This window comes from Sphaeramia orbicularis, chromosome 15 (assembly GCF_902148855.1).
Source record: "Sphaeramia orbicularis chromosome 15, fSphaOr1.1, whole genome shotgun sequence".
In the NCBI taxonomy this organism is placed as follows: Eukaryota; Metazoa; Chordata; class Actinopteri; order Kurtiformes; family Apogonidae; genus Sphaeramia; species Sphaeramia orbicularis.
In genome coordinates this window covers 52,868,198-52,889,301 of record NC_043971.1, presented here as the reverse complement: position 1 = coordinate 52,889,301, position 21,104 = coordinate 52,868,198, and the positions used below count along the sequence as shown (strand labels likewise).

The 21,104-nt window shown below is 38.0% G+C and overlaps 1 protein-coding gene across 1 annotated transcript in view; it reads right to left on the bottom strand.

Moving 5' to 3' along the window:
* The window catches only part of LOC115433826 (zinc transporter 6-like), a 107,420-nt gene that overhangs the window by 13,603 nt on the left and 72,713 nt on the right, over nt 1–21,104 (bottom strand). Inside the window, exons 9-10 of the mRNA XM_030155369.1 lie at nt 17,310–17,404; nt 6,947–6,995 (exon numbers count right to left, since the gene is read on the bottom strand). Of these exons, the coding sequence (XP_030011229.1) occupies nt 6,947–6,995; nt 17,310–17,404 (144 nt within the window). The remainder of the gene's footprint in view (nt 1–6,946; nt 6,996–17,309; nt 17,405–21,104) is intronic.

The following is a 21,104-nucleotide window of genomic DNA, read 5'->3' as shown; positions in this document are numbered from 1 at the left end:
CAGACAGACACAGACAGACACACACACACACACAGACAGACAGACACAGACAGACACACACACACACACACAGACACACACAGACAGACAGACACAGACAGACAGACAGACAGACACAGACACACACAGACACACACACACACACAGACAGACAGACAGACAGACAGACAGACACACACACACACACAGACAGACACAGACAGACACACACACACACACACAGACACACACAGACAGACAGACAGACACAGACAGACAGACCAACGTTGGCAAAAACATAACCTGCTTGGTGGAGGTAAAAATAATGACAATGAGGGCTGTTTGTTTATGGATAATGTTGTATTGATAAAAATGCTGTAATCATTGAAGAAAACTGTTGAATTGTTGAGTCTGTATGACTGTACTGCTATGTAGGGGTGTAAGAAAATATCGGTTTCCGCAATATATCGTGATATTTTATTTCATGATACTGTATCGATATTAAAAAGTACTATATCGATATTTTTAGGTGTTTATTTAAATGGGTATTTTGCTCTGTTGTTCGTATACTAAAAGGTAGTTTTATGATATTGCAGGTCATGCATGTAGTTTTTTTTTTCTTTTTATGGATAACTCTTCTTTTGTTAAATAATGGTAATTTCAATTGTCCTAAAAGTACTTTTTACTGTCTGAAAGAGGCAGATGTTAATTCCTTTGTTGGGATCGCACAAAAATCATGTTATGACGTTGGATGATTCAGTGACTGAACACTATACATTCATTTCGCAACTAATAGAATATGAACATTTGAGCAGGATCTGAAACTGTAATGTCTGTAAATATCATTTTATGTATTTATTTATTATTAGCATTTATAACAAAATTTCATTTTTACAGAGGAAAGTTTTGTGATATATTAAATCCTGTTCTGATCAAATAAAAATGTGTTTAGTATTTGTGCATAATTCTGGTATTGTTAAATTTTTTTCCAGGAAATAATATCTTGGAAGAAGAAACAAAACAAACAAAAAATATTGCCTTGTTAACACTCTTGTGATATATCGCAATATATCGTATCGTGGTCCTAATATTGTGATTTGTATTGTATCGCCAGATTCTTACCAATACACACCCCTACTGACATGAACACATCGTTGTGTATAATTCACTTACTGCATTGTTTATTTGTTGTGGTTGAATGCTAAATTTAGGAAAAAAGTATTGTTTGATTGTTGTATTAAGTTAGTGATAAAGATGTAAAAGCACTTGAGGTGTAGGATTAAATAAGTTTAACCTTTCATGCATACCGGTCACTACAGTGGACAGTTATTCTACAGCTGGTCTCTTGTATATTCAAAATTATAATAATATATAAAATAATAAACTTTAGTCTCCATGTTTCCAGGTAGGGTGGGGACGAGAAGACGACTCTAAACGACAAGTGACGAAAAGTGACGGACCGTTAAATATCATATGGTGACAACAGCTAAAATTGCTTGAGGGAAATAAATCGATTTCATATCAATCTGACATTGACAAAGACAAAAACTAAGGGAATTTCATCCATAATATTTATATGTTTTAGTTAGTTTTGTAAGCACACAATACAGTTTCAGTTAGTTATCATTTTTTTCTTTTAATTATAGTTTTTATTTATTTCAGTTAACGAAAATGTTTTTTACAATCCTAGTTTTCGTCATTTCGTTAGTTTCCATTAACGATAATAACCTTGGTTCCTCCTACTGCTTTTGGACATGCAATTTGATTTTGATGTGCAATGTTATTTTCTGTTCCTTTTGCTTCATTTACATCTTCAAAATAAAAATCCTCCATTCATATATTCCACTTGTTTTTCATCTTCTGAACTACTTTATCATCCAAAGGGTCCCGGGGGTGCTGGAGCCTATCCCAGCTATGTTTTGGGCGAAGGCGGGGTTCACCCTGAACGTGTCACCAGTTCATCGCAGGGTCAACACATAGAGATGAACAAACAATCCCTCTCACATTCACACCTACGGGCAATTTAGATGAACCAACCAATCTATTAGCACATTAAAAGACAAGAATAAAGTGGTAATAATTGAAGGAAAAAGTCTATGACAAAAAGTGGGAAGGATTTGAAGAATAAACAATATTTCAACAAAATACCCATAACATTCAAGAAAATAAACAATCATGACAATAAACATTTTCAGTCGTTTTAAAGCTATTACAGCAGTTGTGATATCACGACAAATAGCCTTATTATTTTGTGTAAAATAAGGAGAGCTGAGTCAAATGCAGAAACTGGAGCAGCAGCTACTGTTTGTATGAAATAGGGATGTAACGATTACCGGTATAACGATAAACCTCGGTAAAATTCCTGACGGTTAGTATTACTGTTTAAATTCTAATTACCATGATAACCGTGTTTGATTACCACACTTTAAACACAAACTTGATACAGAAAATGGTCAAACAATGGCCATAAGGTGCCATCTTTCATGCACATTTGTATGTTTGATGTTTACATGTTAATATTTGAATGTTTCTGCCAACAGAAAGTAGCTACATTTTGCGTAATATTTTATTTGGGTTTTTTTTTTTGTTTCTTTTTTTTTGTCAAAATACAACTTAGTTTAATCATTTCAGGTTGTGTATAAGACAGGAACTTTTTGAACATTTCGAGCACATTTCAACAATATTGTGATAATAATGATAACCATGATATGAAATTTTCACATCGTTACATCCCCAGTATGAAATTAATACAGTTTACCATCACTGATTCATTATGTTCATTATGTTATTTATTAAGATACTAATTTGATGATTTAATGTCTATTGATAAATTTTATGATTACAAAATTCCAACTTTATTGTTGTTGTTTTTAGGACTAGGGAATATTAGGACTAATACTGGTATCGTACTAAATACAGTTTGGATCAACTAACTGTAGAGTATTCACTGTGTGTTTGATGTTTACTAGGGCTGCGTATTGGCAAGAATCTGGCTATATGATACAAATCACAATACAAGGATCACAATACGATACATCACGATATATCATGATACTGTTAAAAAGACAATTTTTTGTTTGTTTCTTTTTTAAAAATGATTATTTCCTGGAAGAATTGAATTACACCAGAAATCTGCACAAATACTAAACACATTTTATTTGATCACAACAGGATCTAATGTTCTATCACCAAATGTTCCTGTGTTCAAACTGAAATTCTGTTTTACAGACATTACAGTTTAAGATCCTGTTCAAATGTTCATATTCTATTAGTTCAGAACTAACATCATAATATTATTTTTGTACCACAAAGGAAGTACCATCTGCCTCTCAGACAGTAAAAAGTGTTTTTAGGATGATTCACATAACCATTATTTAATAAAACAGTGCTAAATAATAATAAATAAGATGTAAACGATAAAGAAAACCAAAAACAAAAATGAATCTCCGCCATGTCTGCATTTAAATAAATACCTAAAAATATCAATATAGTACTTTTTAATATCGATATAGTATTGTAAAATGAAATATCGCGATATATTGCAGAACCAATATTTTCTAACACCCCTATTGATGAGATAGATGAAGGTGTCGGATGCTTTGACTCAAACCAATGACTTCATCTTAAGGACAAAATGGAACCTTTTGAAACAAGTTAAAGAAATGCAGTCATAAAAAACATCCATTTGTTTTGACGTTTGAGTAATAATGAGTCGACTTCCTGCTGCACATTTGTCACATTTCTTCCTCTGTCATGAACAACATGAGCTGAAACGCAGACACACACAGACTCGAGGTTTGTGGCTGGTGAGGCTTTATATAACCCGGTCCCTGGTTGGCCCCGAGACCCCGGCGAGGTTAAGTGGGGACATACATTACAACACACACATGAATACAAGCGCACGCACGCACATGCACACGCACACACACACACACACACAGCCACAAGACACTTTCAACTAAACACACTGACGAACACACACTTTCACACTTGTAGACAGACAACTGCACACACACAAAACCTAACATTAAGGTGTGTGGAGCTGCTCTCAGAGACACACACACACACACACACACACACACACAGTGGAAACTAGGCTGGGACGTCCTGTTCATTTCTTCCCTCTCAGCCAATCAGGGCTCAGTTTTGCTGCTGGAGTCTGGAGGCCGTTGCCGTGGGTAACCTGCATCATCTGAGCTGCTGAGGGTCGGTGTGTGTGTGTGTTTACATACATACAATTCACCCAGTGGCCATGTGCGATTACATAATGAGATGTAATATTCATCACTGTGGTTGACACGGAGCCTCAGTCTGCTTCTGTGCATATACGTTACTATGGCAACACAAACAAATGATAAACCCTCGTTACCTCCGCCAAGGAGGTTATGTTTTTGCCAGGGTTTGTTTGTCTGTCTGTTTGTTTGTCTGTCCGTTAGTGTGCAACATAACTCAAAAAGTTATGGACAGATTTTGATGAAATTTTCAGGGCTTGTTGGAAATGGGATGAGGAAGAAATGATTAAATTTTGGTGGTGATCGGGGGTGGGGGGGCCCACGGGGGGGGGGGGGGGGGGCGCAGACCAGAAAATTTCATCAAAATCTGTCCATAACTTTTTGAGTTATGTTGCACACTAACGGACAGACAAACAGACAGACAGACAGACAAACAAACCCTGGCAAAAACATAACCTCCTTGGCATGGGGGGGCCCACGGGGGTGGGGGGGCACTGATCAGCCTTGGCGGAGGTCTGCGCTCTCCAAGTGCTTCTAGTTAATATCTGCTTCCTTTCAAATAATGTGCTAATAAAGGACAACAATGGGACTTGGACCTGCTGATGCCAGTGGGTGAATATCAGTTCAGCCAATCAGTGCATCCTATCAACTAAACAATGCTCCTGATCAACGGTGTAAAACATACGGCTCGTGGGCCAAAACCAACCCGTGGGATACACTGTGAATAGGAATATAACGATTACCGGTATAACGATAAACCGCGGTAAAATTGCCAATGGTTAGTATTACCGTTTAAATTCTAATTATCATGATAACCGTGTTTGATTACCACACTTTTCTGGAGAAAACACCTATGTAAAGATCTGCTTGTATGTCAAATATTTGAGTATAGCTTTAATTTATTACAGTTTTAATTTTATATACCTAATATTTGGAACCAATATTCACTTTTAAAATCTTTGAAAAGGTTCGTTAAGCATCTTTGTGTTATTTATGCAATAATTTATATACATTTTTCAAATCGGATTTTTTTTGTGTGTGTGTGTGTTTTCTGGCCTTTTATGTTGATACAGTAGATTAAAGTGAAAAAAATAATAGATCTCTTCCGTTACGGTGAACAATTTCGAAGTGCCATCTACCATAAACAAAACGCGTTTACGTTCAGAGCTGGGAGGGAACTCAAGCATCTTCTGAATTTTGGTGCAATGTGCATTGTGGGAAACGGAGGCTCATCCAGCCACCTAACAGCGGCAGCTGGAACCGACACGAGGCGGAAACACTGCTGCTGCAGGCGGCTGTGTGAGCCTCCCTTTCCCACAATGCACGTCGCAACAAAATTCTGAAGATGCCCGAGTTATCTACTGGCTCTGCTTGTAAACACACGTTTTGTTTATGGTGGATGGCACTTCGAAATTGGTCACCGTAATGCAAGAGATTCAGGTGAGTAATGACAGAAAGACTTACAGATTCATGATACTGAGGATATGACTGAGGTTTGACAGATTTGATGAAAAATTCATCATGAAAGTCTCCCGCACCTTTACAGGATTTTCACCAGGTTTTGTGATAGATTGTGTTTCTGCCTGAATATGTAAAAGACTTGTTGCACTTGTCATTGATTGAAGTCACGACCACTGTGACCATAATGTGTGTGATGGATTTTCCGTTTTTTTTTTCTTCCAGTCTGAGCTTATCCATATACTGGTCTTTAATTATGTGGTCCCGGAGATTGCTTAGTACCAGGGTTCAGAACCCGTCCCTACTCCTCAGTAATTACACCAAAGATCCAAACAGTGGATGAACAGGAGGGAACCCTTTTGGGTATATGGTAATGGTAATACAGTAATAATACAGACCATCATGGATTAAATATATGGAACCAGGTTAGGTCAGTGTTGGTGGTGGACTCGAGTCAACAGGAGGTTCTCTCTGATCATCATCCAAAAATAAAGCCGTACCCAACACAGAAAAATGTCTCTTAAACACCAGAGCTGCAGTGGTTACTGTTGTAGACTATGTGCCAAAGTCCTAAAAGACAAAAGCCTCCACTGTAAAAGGTCAGCTGTTTCAGAGGCTTGTTTTTTCTTCTTCCTGACGGACTGAAACTGAAACTGCAGAAGAATTGCAGTTCTTTGGGGAAACATTTTGCACCAACATCAGATTTTCAGCCATGATTGAGTTCTGATGCAAAGTATCGGCTTCCAGCCACGAATATCAGATGTCCGGCACTGTCAAACTTTTAGCTCCGTGTGCACAAAAAACGAAAACAACGTTTCAGTTACTGCAGGGACGGAAAGGAAGCACAACTTACAACCACTTAAACTGAAGCTGGAGGTAAAGGACTTAAGACGTTTGAACCCACAGTGGGCAGGGGAGCATCTGTGTCATTTACTGTCAATGAAGTCTTAGAAAACAGTCTGAAAACTGATCTCCAGTCAGTTTCCAAGAATCTCAATCAATAGGCCAATGTGTTGAATTGAAGTCCGGCACCTCCTCCACCTCCCATGACCTCGACACCTCGGGTAAACCTCACTTTCTGAGGGTGACCTTTGACCTGAGAGGAAGGCCGACTGTGCCAGTAATTCTGTGTGTGCTGACAGAGGAGGATAGTTTTACTGCTGTCAGGTCTGGGTGTGTGTTGACTCAGTGTAAGTGGATCCTTCCTGTTTCTACCTGAGATCTGCTGATGGAGACACTGCAAACAGAATATGAAGGAGCCAAGCGCACAGTCTTACCTTCGACTAAGATCAGCCACGTGTTCCTGAAGCCAACTGCTGCTCGCCGCTGTGGAGACACAAACATGTTATTAAACGGTGGGGATAGGGATTTTCAATGTGTTTACTGTGGTCAATAACATCCATGAAAAGAATGAACACTGCAGAAACATTTGGTTCTATTGTCTCATCATCAGTGGGCGTTAAGATCCATCTCCATCATCATCATCTCCATCATCATTACAGTAGGGCTGTGTATTGGCAAGAATCTGGCGATACGATACAAATCACAATACTAGGATCACGATATGATTTTTCATGATGTATCACAACACTGTTAAAAAGGCAATTTTTTATTGGTTTTGTTTCTTTTTTAAAATATTTCCTGGAATAATGGAATTACACCAGAAATCTGCACAAATACTAAACACGTTTTTATTTGATCAGAACAGGATCTAATGCTATATCACAAAATTGAACTGTTAAAACTTAAATTCTGTTTTACAGACATTACAGACATTACATTACACATGACATTTTACAGACATTAAGATCCTGCTCAAATGTTCATATTCTATTAGTTCACAACTAACATCAGAACATTATTTTTGTGCGATACCAACAGAGGAACTAACATTATTTAATAAAAGAGTGTTAAAGAATAATAAATAGAATATAAACAAAAAAGAAAAATAGAAAAACAAAAATGAACCTGTACAATATCTGCATTTGAATAAATACCTAAAAATATCAATGCAGTAATTTTTAATATCAATACACTATTGCGAAATGAAATATCGCGATATATTGCAGAACCGATATTTTCTTACACCCCTAATCATCATCATCATCATCATCATCATCATCAACCATGTTCAGCTATGAGATAAAAGTTGAAAAACTCAGCAGAAAACCTGACAGATATTCACCTGGGTTGTGTCTGAAATCAGTCCCTTCTTCACACTCTTCAACTGTTCCAACAATCAGTTCCTATAAAAAATATTGACACCCTTGGATGTTTTCCCCTTTAATTTCCCTCAGAAATGTTGACACGGTTATAGGAGCTGTGAGTAACACTCATTAGTGAACTCAGTATGAGGCAGAAAACTGAGATTTCAGACACTCATCAGTTTGTGTTCAGCTTTCATGTAAGGTTGTTCCGATCCAGTATTAGGATCAGATATCAGCCCTGATATCAACATTTTAGCTGGAGTTAACTGAATGTTATATACTCACTAGAAGCATGATTTTCTTTTAATATGAAGATGATGTCTTTACTGAAATGGAAAATAGGTCTTATGCTTTATATTTTTTTTGGAATGAGATGAGAAGTGATTTATGAAGTCATCATAGTCACTGTGTAGTAAAGTAGGCCGTGTTTTTACTATTATATGTATTTTTGAGTAATTTTACTGCAGCATTGACATATACATTACATTTTACTGCTGTGCATGTTTAAGGTGGCGTTTACTTCAAATACTGGTGCAGATATTACAGTTCTTCTTTCTTAACTTCTAATGAAGCAGCTTCAGCATAGATTACCAACAGTACCTTATGTGATCTGCTCATTTTCTGAACTTATAATTTTCAAAGTGAAATTAAACGTGGTTACTGTTCGGTTGATATGTCAGTGACAGTGTTGTAGCCTCAGAGCATAGATCTGATGTTGAGCTTTAAAAGGCCGAACTTTACAACTGCATAGGGCAGTGTTTTTCCACCTTAGGGTTGGGACCCCTCGTGGGGTCGCCTGGAATTCAAATGGGGTCGCCTGAAATTTCTAGTAATTGATAAAAATAAAAACTTACTAATAAAAAATATATGGTGAGTTGAGCAAAACAATCCCAATACATAAAAGACATGACAAACTCTGAAGCTGAAACTGCAGCACTGTGGTTCTTTTTATCTGTCAAATGTTCATTGTGGTCAGTTTCAGATGCTGCAGCTCTTTCATAATTCATAGTTTCAGTTCTTGTTTGTTCAGTATTAATTGTCAGCCTTGTAAATCCAAGCCGGACTGTACATATCCTTACCAAGGAAAATAAAATTCTCACTTTGTGCAGTAATCTACACCTGGATTTACTGCCTCTGTCCATAATAACATACATTATATAGACTAATTTTCATCTAAAATAAACCTTTATTTGCAACAGCATAGCATAGCAAACTATTACATGATCAAAACAAATCAATTTTAGCCAAAAAAAAGTCTCCGTTTTGAATGTCTGAGGTCGACAGAAATTTGTGATGTTAAAATGGGGTCACGAGCCAAAAAAGGTTGGGAACCACTGGCATAGGGTATGAGAATTTTCCCAAAGGACAAACACTTCTATGTGCATTTCCATTTATGACTGTTATGTTAATATTACAAATGGGTTCAGACTCTTCCACAGTTTGTCAGTCTTCATCTACCATTTGTTTTTGCAGCTCTTCATATGTGGTGGCATTTCTGACTGTTTATTTCATTAATTCAGTGAATGTTCCTGTTTCCTACTGATCCACACATGCACTTATCGGATAAATCTGTTTCCATTTCATATCTACTTTTGTCAATAGGATAAACGCATCAACCTTTACAAAGGATAAAAGCTTCATATGGTCACACACAGACTGAGACACATTTACAGTTTCAGATGAAAAAAAAAAACCCAAAAGCAGAAGAGAAAACATCATTCTGGTTCAGAGCCGCATCAAATATTCAGACACACAGCTGTTTCATTTCGGATGATTCCATCATCTTCAAGCTATAGATATAAGGCTGCACTTTTACATTCAACAGAATAAAACTACAGGAACATTAATGTCTCAGAACTTTAAAATCATGACCATGACTCTGCAGAGACAGATAAAAGAAGGAAGTGGTGAGAGCTATATAGATTTAATTACTGTCCTTTGATTATATCATACATTTATACTACTAGCAGCATTGTACCCGTGGTGCCATTGTACGGTAGCACCCTCCCGTGGTGGAACAGCGACATTGCACACGTACGCCCTCCCCTGCTGCAACATTGGGACAAACATCTGGACACGCGTCGGACACAAAACGTCCATTATTGTAGGATGATCATCGTGGATGAAAAAGCAAATTACTTAATAACTAACTGGTACATACTTTAAGTAATTGAATTAAAAATGTCAATTATTCCTTCCACTGCTCCATTGTTGTTCAACCAACACCTCAAAATCCAAAGTGTTTCATGTCGACAGTTGAAAAGGAAGATGTGTGATCACATAACAGCATCTGTTCACACACTTTTCACAGGTTTGATTTTAAAAATACAGACTTTTCACAGCTGTAAGTTACTGTAGTTTTTGAACGACACAAGCCAAATGTCCTCACGCTTTCACCCTTTCAATACTTCATCACGTCACTCAAACAACAAGGTGAAACACAGACCATCGACCTCTTTCACACAAAACTCCATTTTACTTCAGTATATTCACCACAAACCGTGACTTTCTTGAACTCAAAAATGATCCTTTAAATTGACAATCATCGTGTGTGTCGTCAATAGTACAGTTCTGCTCTGGTCTTGACCATATAGTAAACTGTCATGAGATAACTTTTGTTCTGATTTGGCACTATATAAATAAAACTTGATTTGAATTCAAACATCTGTCTTCTGCCTCTGACTTCCAGCTGTATTTTTTCTGAAATAAAGTCCAAACAGCAGAGGGGAACATTTAGAAAGAACATTCAATGTAATAAAGCAAAATGATTGACTAATAAAATTAAACTACAAAAATCACAGCCGCTGATCTCTAAAGAAAATCACATAGAGCACAGGTGTCAAACATGCGGCCCGGGGGCCAAATCCGGCCCATCAAAGGGTCCAAGTCTGGCCCTTGGGATGAATTTGTGAAATGCAAAAATTACACAAAAATATTAACGATCCTTTTAGTTCAGGTTCCACATTCAGAACAATTCAATCTCAAGTGGGCAGGACCAGTAAAATACTATCATAATAACATACAAATTATGACAACTTCAAATGTTTTTCTTTGTAAATGAAGGTATTTTCATGTATTTACACTAAAACAAAGTATAATTTTGCAAAAAATGTGAATAACCTGAAATGTCTTAAAGCTATACCTACCGATGTGGCATGTCTCACAGCACTTAATAAAAGTTTGAACATGAACAACCCGCCTCCCTCCAAAGCCCCGCCCCCTTCCCTCTGCCTGAGCACTGAGGCTCCTCCTCCTCTCTCCTCCTCTCACCTGGTGCGCGATGGAAACGGAGGAGGAAGCAGAGGTGGAGGACCTGGTCTGTGCAGTACTGGGTCAGCGTCTTCACTGCAGTGCCCAGGGGATGGGCGTGCGCACTGTGAACGCGCGGCCTCCGCAAATTTTCCGTGGACATTTGAGGTTTCATAGTCCATACAATTATCATTCTACATCATCATACATTGTGTAACACCATGTAATTATACCTGTATGAGTCCCACCATCATAAAAGCTGACCTTTATGCAGACCTGTTTAGTCCAGCACAGCTGACTTCCGGACTTTTATCTCCATCCTTCATTCATCAGACTCGTTTGTGCCCCTCAGTTGTTGTTTCTGTTCATAAATCTGTTTAATCCCTTCCACATGTGCATGTCAGTTCTATCCATACACATCCTAGACAGTAGACTGTGGTCAGTGACAGGAGAAGCAGTGCCAGTGAAGCGTCAGATTCAGAGGGACACATATCGGATGTGAGACGGAGATAATGGATCGGATGCTGGACAGCTGTAATGGATGATTGACAGGAGGCTCAGTCAGGTTCGGTCAATTATTTTATTCGGACCAACTAAAATGATTGGTCAGAATTTTATTAGAAATATATGAGAATTAAACATTTTTGAGTTTCAACACCTGGCGGATTTCTTTTACATTTTAGTTTGACACACACTTATTAGGAGCATTTTAAGATGGCAAAAGAAAAGTGTAAAAATGCCACATCATACGGTATAGCTTTAAGAGAAGTACAATCTTTATATTCTGCCTGTTACTCAATGTTTTGTGCATTTGTAGATCCACTGTGATCTGTAAGTTCTAATGTACATGTGTAAATGATAAACTGAGGCAAAATATTGTTAAAATTACACTTATTTTTTTTCAGTTCATTCATGTTATTTACATCTTTTGAAAGGATAGATTGTAGATGTAAACCTTTTCAGAATGTAAAGTAACTTTTTTCACTCTAAAACATAGAGGAAAGTTTGGAGTTGACATTATTTCTATATTATTATGTTATTATTTTACTGGTTCGGCCCACTGCAGATCTAATTTGGCTAAATCTGGCCCCTGAACTAAAATGAGTTTGACACCTTTGACATAGAGCTTCCAGAGAATCATGTCCGACAGCTAATGTTATTCTTCTGTTCGCATGATCCAGTATTTACAGACATTTTACCATCAGGTCATGAACATGGATTCAGAACTTGGTTAGAAGAGCTGGCTTGCTGGCTCACCCCCCCAACCCCCCCCACCCCCTTTTTTCAGGTATCCTTTTGCTACTAACTGCTGTGTTTTTGGTATCGTATCCGTGGATACGGCCTCCTCCTCTGTTCTGTGTGTGTTTATGTGGATCCACTCCTGGTTGGTTCCACCTTTAATGTGTGATGAAGCTGCAGAGCCTGAAGGCGCAGCGTCAGGTCAAAGGCCTTTCACATCCCATCATCCCCTCCTGCTCAGACCGCACTGTGTGTCTGTGTCTCTTTGTGTGTCTGTTTGTGTCACTGTTTGTTTTGCTAGCAGGGCTGAGTCAATCCAAACAAACATTTTAATGGAGTGACTTATTTATGATCTGTGTGTGTGAGGGTGTGTGTGTGTGTGTGTGTGTGTGTGTGTGTGAGGGTGTGTGTGTGCGTGTGTGTGTGTTGTCATGTCTCTGCTGCTGGGCCCCCTGGCACACTACATTACCACTGTCTGGAACATGGTTGCGTAATACACTTTTAGTCTCGCTCCATCAGAGAGAGAGTGTAATGAGTGAGAGAGTGTGTGTTTCCAAAAAAGTTAAGTGCCTGTGTGTGTGTGTGTGTGTGTGTGTGTGTGTGTGCATTTCATCCCCCTCCCATCCCAAAATGTCAGATGTTAAGTGATGTTGAGACTGCACTGAATGCAAGAGCAGATCTCACACACATACATACACACACACACACACACACACACACACACACACGACACGCACACACACACTGGTTTCACTATTACTGTGAGGACACACACTGACATTTGCATTCCCAAGCCTTTTAACCTTAACTAACCCTAAACTGACTAAACTAGAGCCCAAACTGTTCGCTGATCATAATAAATATTTACACATTAGTAAAAATGACACACTTGCATAATAAAAATATATAATGATGCAAAGTAAATGTCAAATCACGATGTCCTTTCAGTTTAAAGGGTTAGGGTTAAAGACAAAAATGATGCAAAAGGCAAAATCTGATAAAAACTGATCCATGAGAAAACATCTGATAATAAAAAAAAAAAAAAGTTAAAGACAAAATAAGATGAAAATGCTGTAAATGACAAAATGAGATGAAAAAAAAAATCTAAAAAAAAAAAAAAAGAAGAAAACTGCAAAATACAAACAAGATGAAAACAACGTAAAGGACAAAATGAAATAGAAATGACATAAAAAATAAAACAGGAAAACTATTAAATAGATAAAATAGATGAAAACCTAGCAGTTGCAACAAGATGTGAAAAAATGAGATAAAATACAAAACAAGGCAAAAAACAACATTAAAGACAAAACCACACCTTCAGTCCCTGATTTTAGGATTTTTTCCCCTTTATATGAAAAAGTTCTTCTTGAACAATTATCAAACTGTTCTTCGTGGACACAAATTTGAACCAGTTCACAATTCTAGATGTAGAACAGAGAAAATGACGGAAATAAATGTAAAGACCATGTATCATGATAAATACTTTGCCTGTTTTCATGGGCAGCCCTTGTGTGAATACTCAACTATGATGAAAATGATGTAGATGTGACAAAACGTTCCTAAAATAGGACAAAATACTAACATTTGTCCACAGTTACACACAAAAACTCAGTGTGACCTCATCCATCAGTGGCGCTCATCCAGATCAGGCAATGAGTCAGAAAGAGGAAACCGTAGCTGCTCCTGGTCCAATAAAAGGATATGAAGGAGGAGGAAATGGAGATGAGCTGAAGTGAGGACGAGAGGAAGTAAAAACTGCTGAACCTGGTCAATGAGTCCTATTTCTTAGAAGAATCCACAGAACTTAAAACACTTAAAACATGACAAACCTTCTAAGTGGAAGGGTTTCACTGAAAAGCCTAACTTTGGTTCCTGTGGCGTTTGTTCACCGTCTGCCTTATGTCGACTCCACTCTTCTACTTTCAATACTTCAGCCTTACTTTTAGTTCTGCTAAAGTGTGTCTAACAGACATACTGAACAGTCGCATCATAGTATCGTGTTTCATAGCATAATGATGATTCCAATATTCAGAAATCGGGGCCATTTCCTAATCCATTCTTATGCACAACTCCAGTCACTTTTTTATATAATCTGGTCCAAACATTCACTTATACTGCAAAAAATCCAGCCACTTGTTCCAGTTTAAGGCCTAGTCCTGGTTCTAGAGCAGGGGTCGGCAACCTGTGTCTCTTCAGCCTCCTTGTAGTGGCTCCTCCCTTTACTGCGGTCAAGCCAGCCGCTAGCATTTTTCTTGTGCGCTACTCATTCGACAATTACAGTAAGACCTGCATGAAGCAAATGTGCCAACAAAAGTAAGGGCTCTGCTCTACGTTAAAGACGCAGACGGACGGAGGGTTCTGTCCGTCCTTGGTATATTTCTCATGTAATTCTGTCCGTTTTCTGGGAGCTTGTGGATGTGAACCCAGACGGAGAATATGGAGCAGTACAACTGGGAACTGTGGAGGAAGTGTTGAGTTTGGAGGAGAATCATTTCCATAAATAGCGATACTTTTCATAGAGCGACTGTATGAGTATGAGTACTTTTGGGGTAATCCTACAACAGACTTCCTTCCAAACTACAAAAGTGTGTTTTTTCGTCTGAAATAGGCTTTAAGACTAAATTCAATGATGAATAAAATTCTTTTTTCCATTAAGTACCTTATGAATTTGGTATATTTGGTATTAGTACTTCATATACTATTAGCACAAATACTATGAACTACTTTTACTATGTACTTTTGGAGTAATCATACTCAAAAATCCCTTCCAAGCTTCAAAATTGTTTGTTTTTTCATCTGAAATAGGCTTTAAGACTAAATTCAATGATGAATAAAATTATGATTTCCTAAAAGTACCTCATGAATTTGGTATATTTGGTATTAATACTTCATATACTATTAGCACAAATACTATGAACTACTTTTACTGTGTACTTTTAGAGTAATCATACTCCAGAATCCATTCTACACTGCACTTCTGTTTGTTGTATTCAGTGGTTGTAACAGATAAAATGTAAAAAAAAAACAAGAAAACTTTCAAAAGTTTATAAGCTCCGTTATTTTTTGCAGCTCCAGACTATTTTTTTGGCAGAAGAGGGGGCAAAATGGTTCTAATAATAAAGGTTGCAGACCCCTGGTCTAGAGGATGAAGGGAGTGGTATCAGATGGAGGTCAATGATTGGCTATTGTGCCCATAGGCAAAAATCCCATGGGGGACCCCAACAATATGGATGCCCCCCACCCCACCCCCAAAAAAATCTGAATAATTCATCAAGATCCAATGAAGGCACGATACAAGTGGTTCTATATATAATAAAAAAAACAAAACATTGTTTGCCTTTTAAATTTTGGAGATCCCCACCCCTTCACCCCCTCCTCACAGCGGTACAGTTCACAAGTTTCTCTTCAACTTTTAGCACGAGTAGGAGGTCTGCTGTTTATATTTTTAGAAAGTCAGACACAGGCTCGGTCAATGGCCAGTCCAATGTAGATATAAAACAACTAGTGAAAGACAGTACGTCTTTTATTACCTCAACTGTTCAACAAGCACACGCTTGGAATAGGAACAGCAACATTTGTCCTGCTTTTACTCAGTTTCACCGCATTAAGCTAGGAGCTAATGATTATAAACAAGCTCATGCGGCTCTTCAGAAACAAAACACCATAAACGTCACTTGCTCATTTAGATGATCTGTGATGATAATGGATGATAAGGGCCTCCTGTAGGGATATAACAATTACCAGTATAACGATAAACTGCGGTAAAATTCCCAACCGTTAGTATTACCAGGTAACAATGAGTCCGTTTACACCCACATTAAACTCTGATCAGATTATTATTGATCATGTAAACAGCACAATCTCATCTGTTTTATCAGATAACAGCAGTAATCTGATTAAGAGAAATCGGATTAAAAAATCTGGATTTCTCCTCAATACGTTGATGTCTTCATACATGTATACAGGTTAATCTGAATCATTTAGTTGATTTACATCTGCACATGTGGAAAAACAATTTATTCCCAAAAAACAGAAGACATGTTGAAAACAATAACAGGAAGTTTGATTCTACCGTCACTATATACACACCTACTCTGAAACAAATCCAATAATGGGCTGAAATGGCTAAACCAGGATTTATCAATTATTGCATTTCTGAAGTTCATGTAAAGGCATCAGATTTTATTATTACAATGATCTGATTATAACACTTATTGGATTTCTATGGTCATGTAAACACACACATCTGCTGCATTTGGACTCATGTGAAACTGTGATGCTTTTCTTTAGCCATGTTTTCCAGTGCTAATGCTGGTGTTCTTTTATTCAAGAACAGTTAAGACCTGATCTGCAAGTTGTTTCAAGAAATGTGTTAAAGGCTGAGAGATTTATGTAACAAATGAAGTGATCAGATGAAAAATTGTCAAAATTAAAACAGTAGACACAATTAGAGGTTTACAGAGGGACGAATAAACAGGTTTCAACCCAGTTTCTGGCCTGCACTACTTGTCAATCCCCACTGAGTTCTGCCAAAATACCCCAAACAAATGCACAATTCTTATAAAAAGAAATACTGAACAACATTCAGATCTTACAACTGTATTTGGTTTTATAAGTTATTGATTTTTGCAATTAAGAGGAGACTAACCTCTGACCCCACTTCTGCCATTTGTGTTTTATTAAAACAAAAAAATAACAAAATAAAAACAGTGAGCCGGCATTTCATTTGACTTCAGTAATCCCCTAAAATATAACAAAAGCCAAATTGTCTGTGTGTGTGTGTGGGATTATCAACCCTCAACAATCCAGAGGGAAATCCCAAAAAAAAAAAGCCCCAGTAAAGCATAAACCCATCCTCAGCCTGTCAGTGTGTGTTAGAAAAACCCTTCAAAGTAACAGCGGCTGTGGGCCAGGTGTGATGGTGTTAAAGGACGGCTGAACGTACCTTCAGAGACGTAGGCGAAGGGTTTGTTTCTGACCGACAGCAGAGTCAACAGGTTGAAGAACAGAGCCACGAACGTCCCGACCAACAGACGACCCCTGCACAAACACACAACAACTACAGGATGAGCATGAGGCTCACACAGAACCATCAGTGAAAACACTGTGGATCTGCTGGTTTAACTCCATTTAAAGTGGATCCGACAGTGCATGTGGAGCCTGTGTCAGTGTCAAAGCAGGGGTTCTCAAAGTGGGGGACGTGAGATGATTTTCTGTACGGATGCACTGATACCACTGTTTTCCAGACCGAGTATGAGCACTTACGTTTGAGTACTTGCCGATACCGAGTACCGATACGAGTCCTTAATAATCCCATTCCAGTTGTTAGTTCCTTTTGTAAATGTGCTTTATTGTCGTTGTCATTAGTCTGACTGGAACAAAGTGCTGCTACTGACATTTAATGTGTTGGAATGAGCGTTTGGCAATTAATCCACCAGGGGGCACCGCTCTGAATTAACCATACTGGACAAATACCACGAAGAAGAGGAAAGTTAAATGAAGAAGAAGAAGAAGAAAGTCAGTAATAACAAACATGGAGATGACAGAGGAAACACTAATGTGATACTAATGTTGCAGCGTTTTCTCTGGTAAGGTTTAAAAGTGAAGCTTCAGCAGGAAGAGAAAAGAGAAATGAGTGATAAGTTTGGTTTTCACTTCCGCTGGCGGCGGTCTGCACCGCTCCGTACCCCCGGTCCAGCCCTGGGTAGTTGTCCTAAATGTGTCAGTAGTTTTTCTCTAACTCCCACAGTGGCTCTTTGAACAGATCCTCTACCTCCACGGTTCTGCTGGTATTCTCTGTCTGGGTACTCATCCTCCGTCACCTGGAAAACAGATGGAATGTACGCAGAGGACGGACAGAACGCTGCGTCTGTATCTGTCTGTGTCTGGAACAGTACTGTCAGTCAGCGTTACTTTTATCACCGTCATTTATTTGGTTCAATCTCCACACTCTTCACACTCACACACATTATTCCTCCTCCTCGTACCTGCTGCACTGAACTGGGAATGTCACACAGCCGTAAGTGGTATCGGTGCATTTGTATCGGATTACTTTTATGAGTATGAATACGAGTACACACACAGAGTATTGGAGCTGATGCCTGATACTGGTATTGGATCGGTGCATCCCTAATTTTGAGGAACCTCTTGATGTGATCCCTGAGGTGGTTACGACTGATTAAGGACGGTATTGTTGCACCAGTACTTTGAAGGAAGGATACTGATACTGTAAATTTCAAGGTGCTGAGGAAGTGCTTTTACTTTGAAAGAGTAAAGGTTTCATTAATATGGCATGAACAACAGCTATTAATATCGACAAATAGGTAAGGCATTGTCCGGTGTACAGGTTTGACTAATGGTGTCACATTAATAAAAACAAAAAATAAACATAAAAAGGCCAATAAACGTTGTAAAGCAGACACATTAACCCAGTGGTTTCCAACCTTTTTTGGAACAGACATTCAACATGGAGACTTCTTTTTGTTTTGTTTTTTTTGTTCTTTTTTGCTGAAACTAATTTGCTTTTGATCATGTAATAGCTTGCTATACTATGTTGCAAATTAACATTCATTTTAGAGGACATTTAGTCTATATTATTGTGGACAGAGGCAGTAAATCCAGGTGTAGATTACTGCACAAAGTGAGAATTTTATTTTCCTTGGTCAGGATCTGTCCAGTCAGTCCAGCTGTGATTTACAAGGAGGACAATTAATACTGAACAAACAAGAACTAAAACTATGAATTATGAAAGAGCTGCAGCATCTGAAACTGACCACAATGAACATTTGAGAGATAAACAGAACCACAGTGCTGCAGTTTCAGACTCACAGTTTGTCATGTCTGTTATGGATTGGGATTGTCTCTGTCAACTCAACATATATTTTTATTAGTAATTTTTTTTTATTCTTATCAATTACTAGAAATTCCAGGTGACCCCATGTGGAGTCCCGACCCAAAGGTTGAAAAACACTGCATTAACCTAAATAAACATTAACATAAGCCCCCCCCCCCCAAACTCCTGCACATCAAACAGAACACAATGAGTAAAATGTCAAGTACCCAAAATACAATAGGGCAAATATGCCCTTGAATTATTTCCCTTTACTTATAATCTTTACCATAACTCTGTCCGTCCGTCCGTGCGCAAGATAACTCAAAAAGTTATGGATGAATTTGGATGAAAATTTCAGGAAATGTTGATACTCGCACAAGGAACAAATGATAAAATTTTGGTGGTGATTGGGGGGGGGGCACTGATCTGCTTTGGCAGAGGTCTGTGCTCTCCGAGTGCTTCTAGTTTATGAATACTATACTGTTCCCTAGTTTCACCATATTTACAGTACTGTGCTGAGATCAGGGGCAACAACTACAAGACCTCACTACAGCCACTAACTATTATTCAAAAAAGAGCAATTCGGATCATTCATAATGTTGGCTACCAGGAACACACAAACTCATTATTCTTACAGTCAAAATTACTCAAGTTCACAGACATTGTGGACGACCAAACAGCTCAAATAATGTACAAAGCTAAAAATAATCTTTTACCAACAAATATACAGAAATTATTCAATATTCATGAGGGGGGGTATGATTTAAGGGGGAAAATTAACCTTAAAATTCCCTTAATACGCATCACTAGGAAGGGTTTTTGTGTTTCTGTCAGTGGGGTGAGACTGTGGAACAGAGTTAATATAGAGTTAAAGCAATGTCCAAGCATGAAAGAATTTAAAAAGAGGTACAAAGACATCATTTTTCCAGAGGTACAGGGATGAGGGAGGACTTGGGGATCACTGTGTGATATAAAGATGTACAAGTATGTGGTATGTGTATGTATATGTATGTATAGGCGTATATTTGTGTGTGTATATATGTAGCTGTATATGTGTGTATAGATCTGTGTATGAATATGTATTGACATATGTGTTATTGTATTATGTTTATATAAATCACACTATATTTGTTCATAATAATATAAAGCCAGAAACCTAATTATTTACTAGCAAGTATCAGTCAAATTATGGCATAGTGTATAGATATGATTAGACGAGGAAGGTTATTATTGTTATTAATTATATAAGGAGAAGGGGTGGGAGTTTAGAAGTTGTACTTCTTCTCACTCTTTTTCGAAAGTGTATTATATGTCTTATGTTTAAGTGTTTTGTTTATTTATTTTCTTCTGCTTGACATTCATGTTCGAAATAAATACATCAATCAATCAATCAACAATGACAGATAAACAACATTCATATATTTACTAAATGACATTTTTCAACTAGAATAGAGGGAACAGTGTCAGAGACACGGTTTTGAACTTTGTACTTTGTGCGTCATGTAATTCAATCAGAATTTCCAATCCAAATGTGTAGACTTTCTGCTGTGGGACTAGAGAATATTTGTTTTTTTCTACATCCATTAGTTGTTCTTCCAGTTTTAAGCACATGTTCGATACACTAATGATGCTAGACAATCCATTTAAGAGTCTAAAATAAAATCAGTCCAAACAATCAGCAGGAGGTAAAGGGGAACCAACTGTGAGCCATAATAATAGGATGATAAAACAACCCAAGCTCCAGAAGAAAGACAAGATTAAAAAGAGAGAGAGAGAGAGAGAGTGAGAGAGTGTAAACCCAGCAGACACCTGTCCCTGCGGCCAGCGTCCATCAGTCCAACCGTCCAATCACATCCATCCACAGAAGACACACACAGAGGACGGGTAATCTCATCACAGGAGACAGGT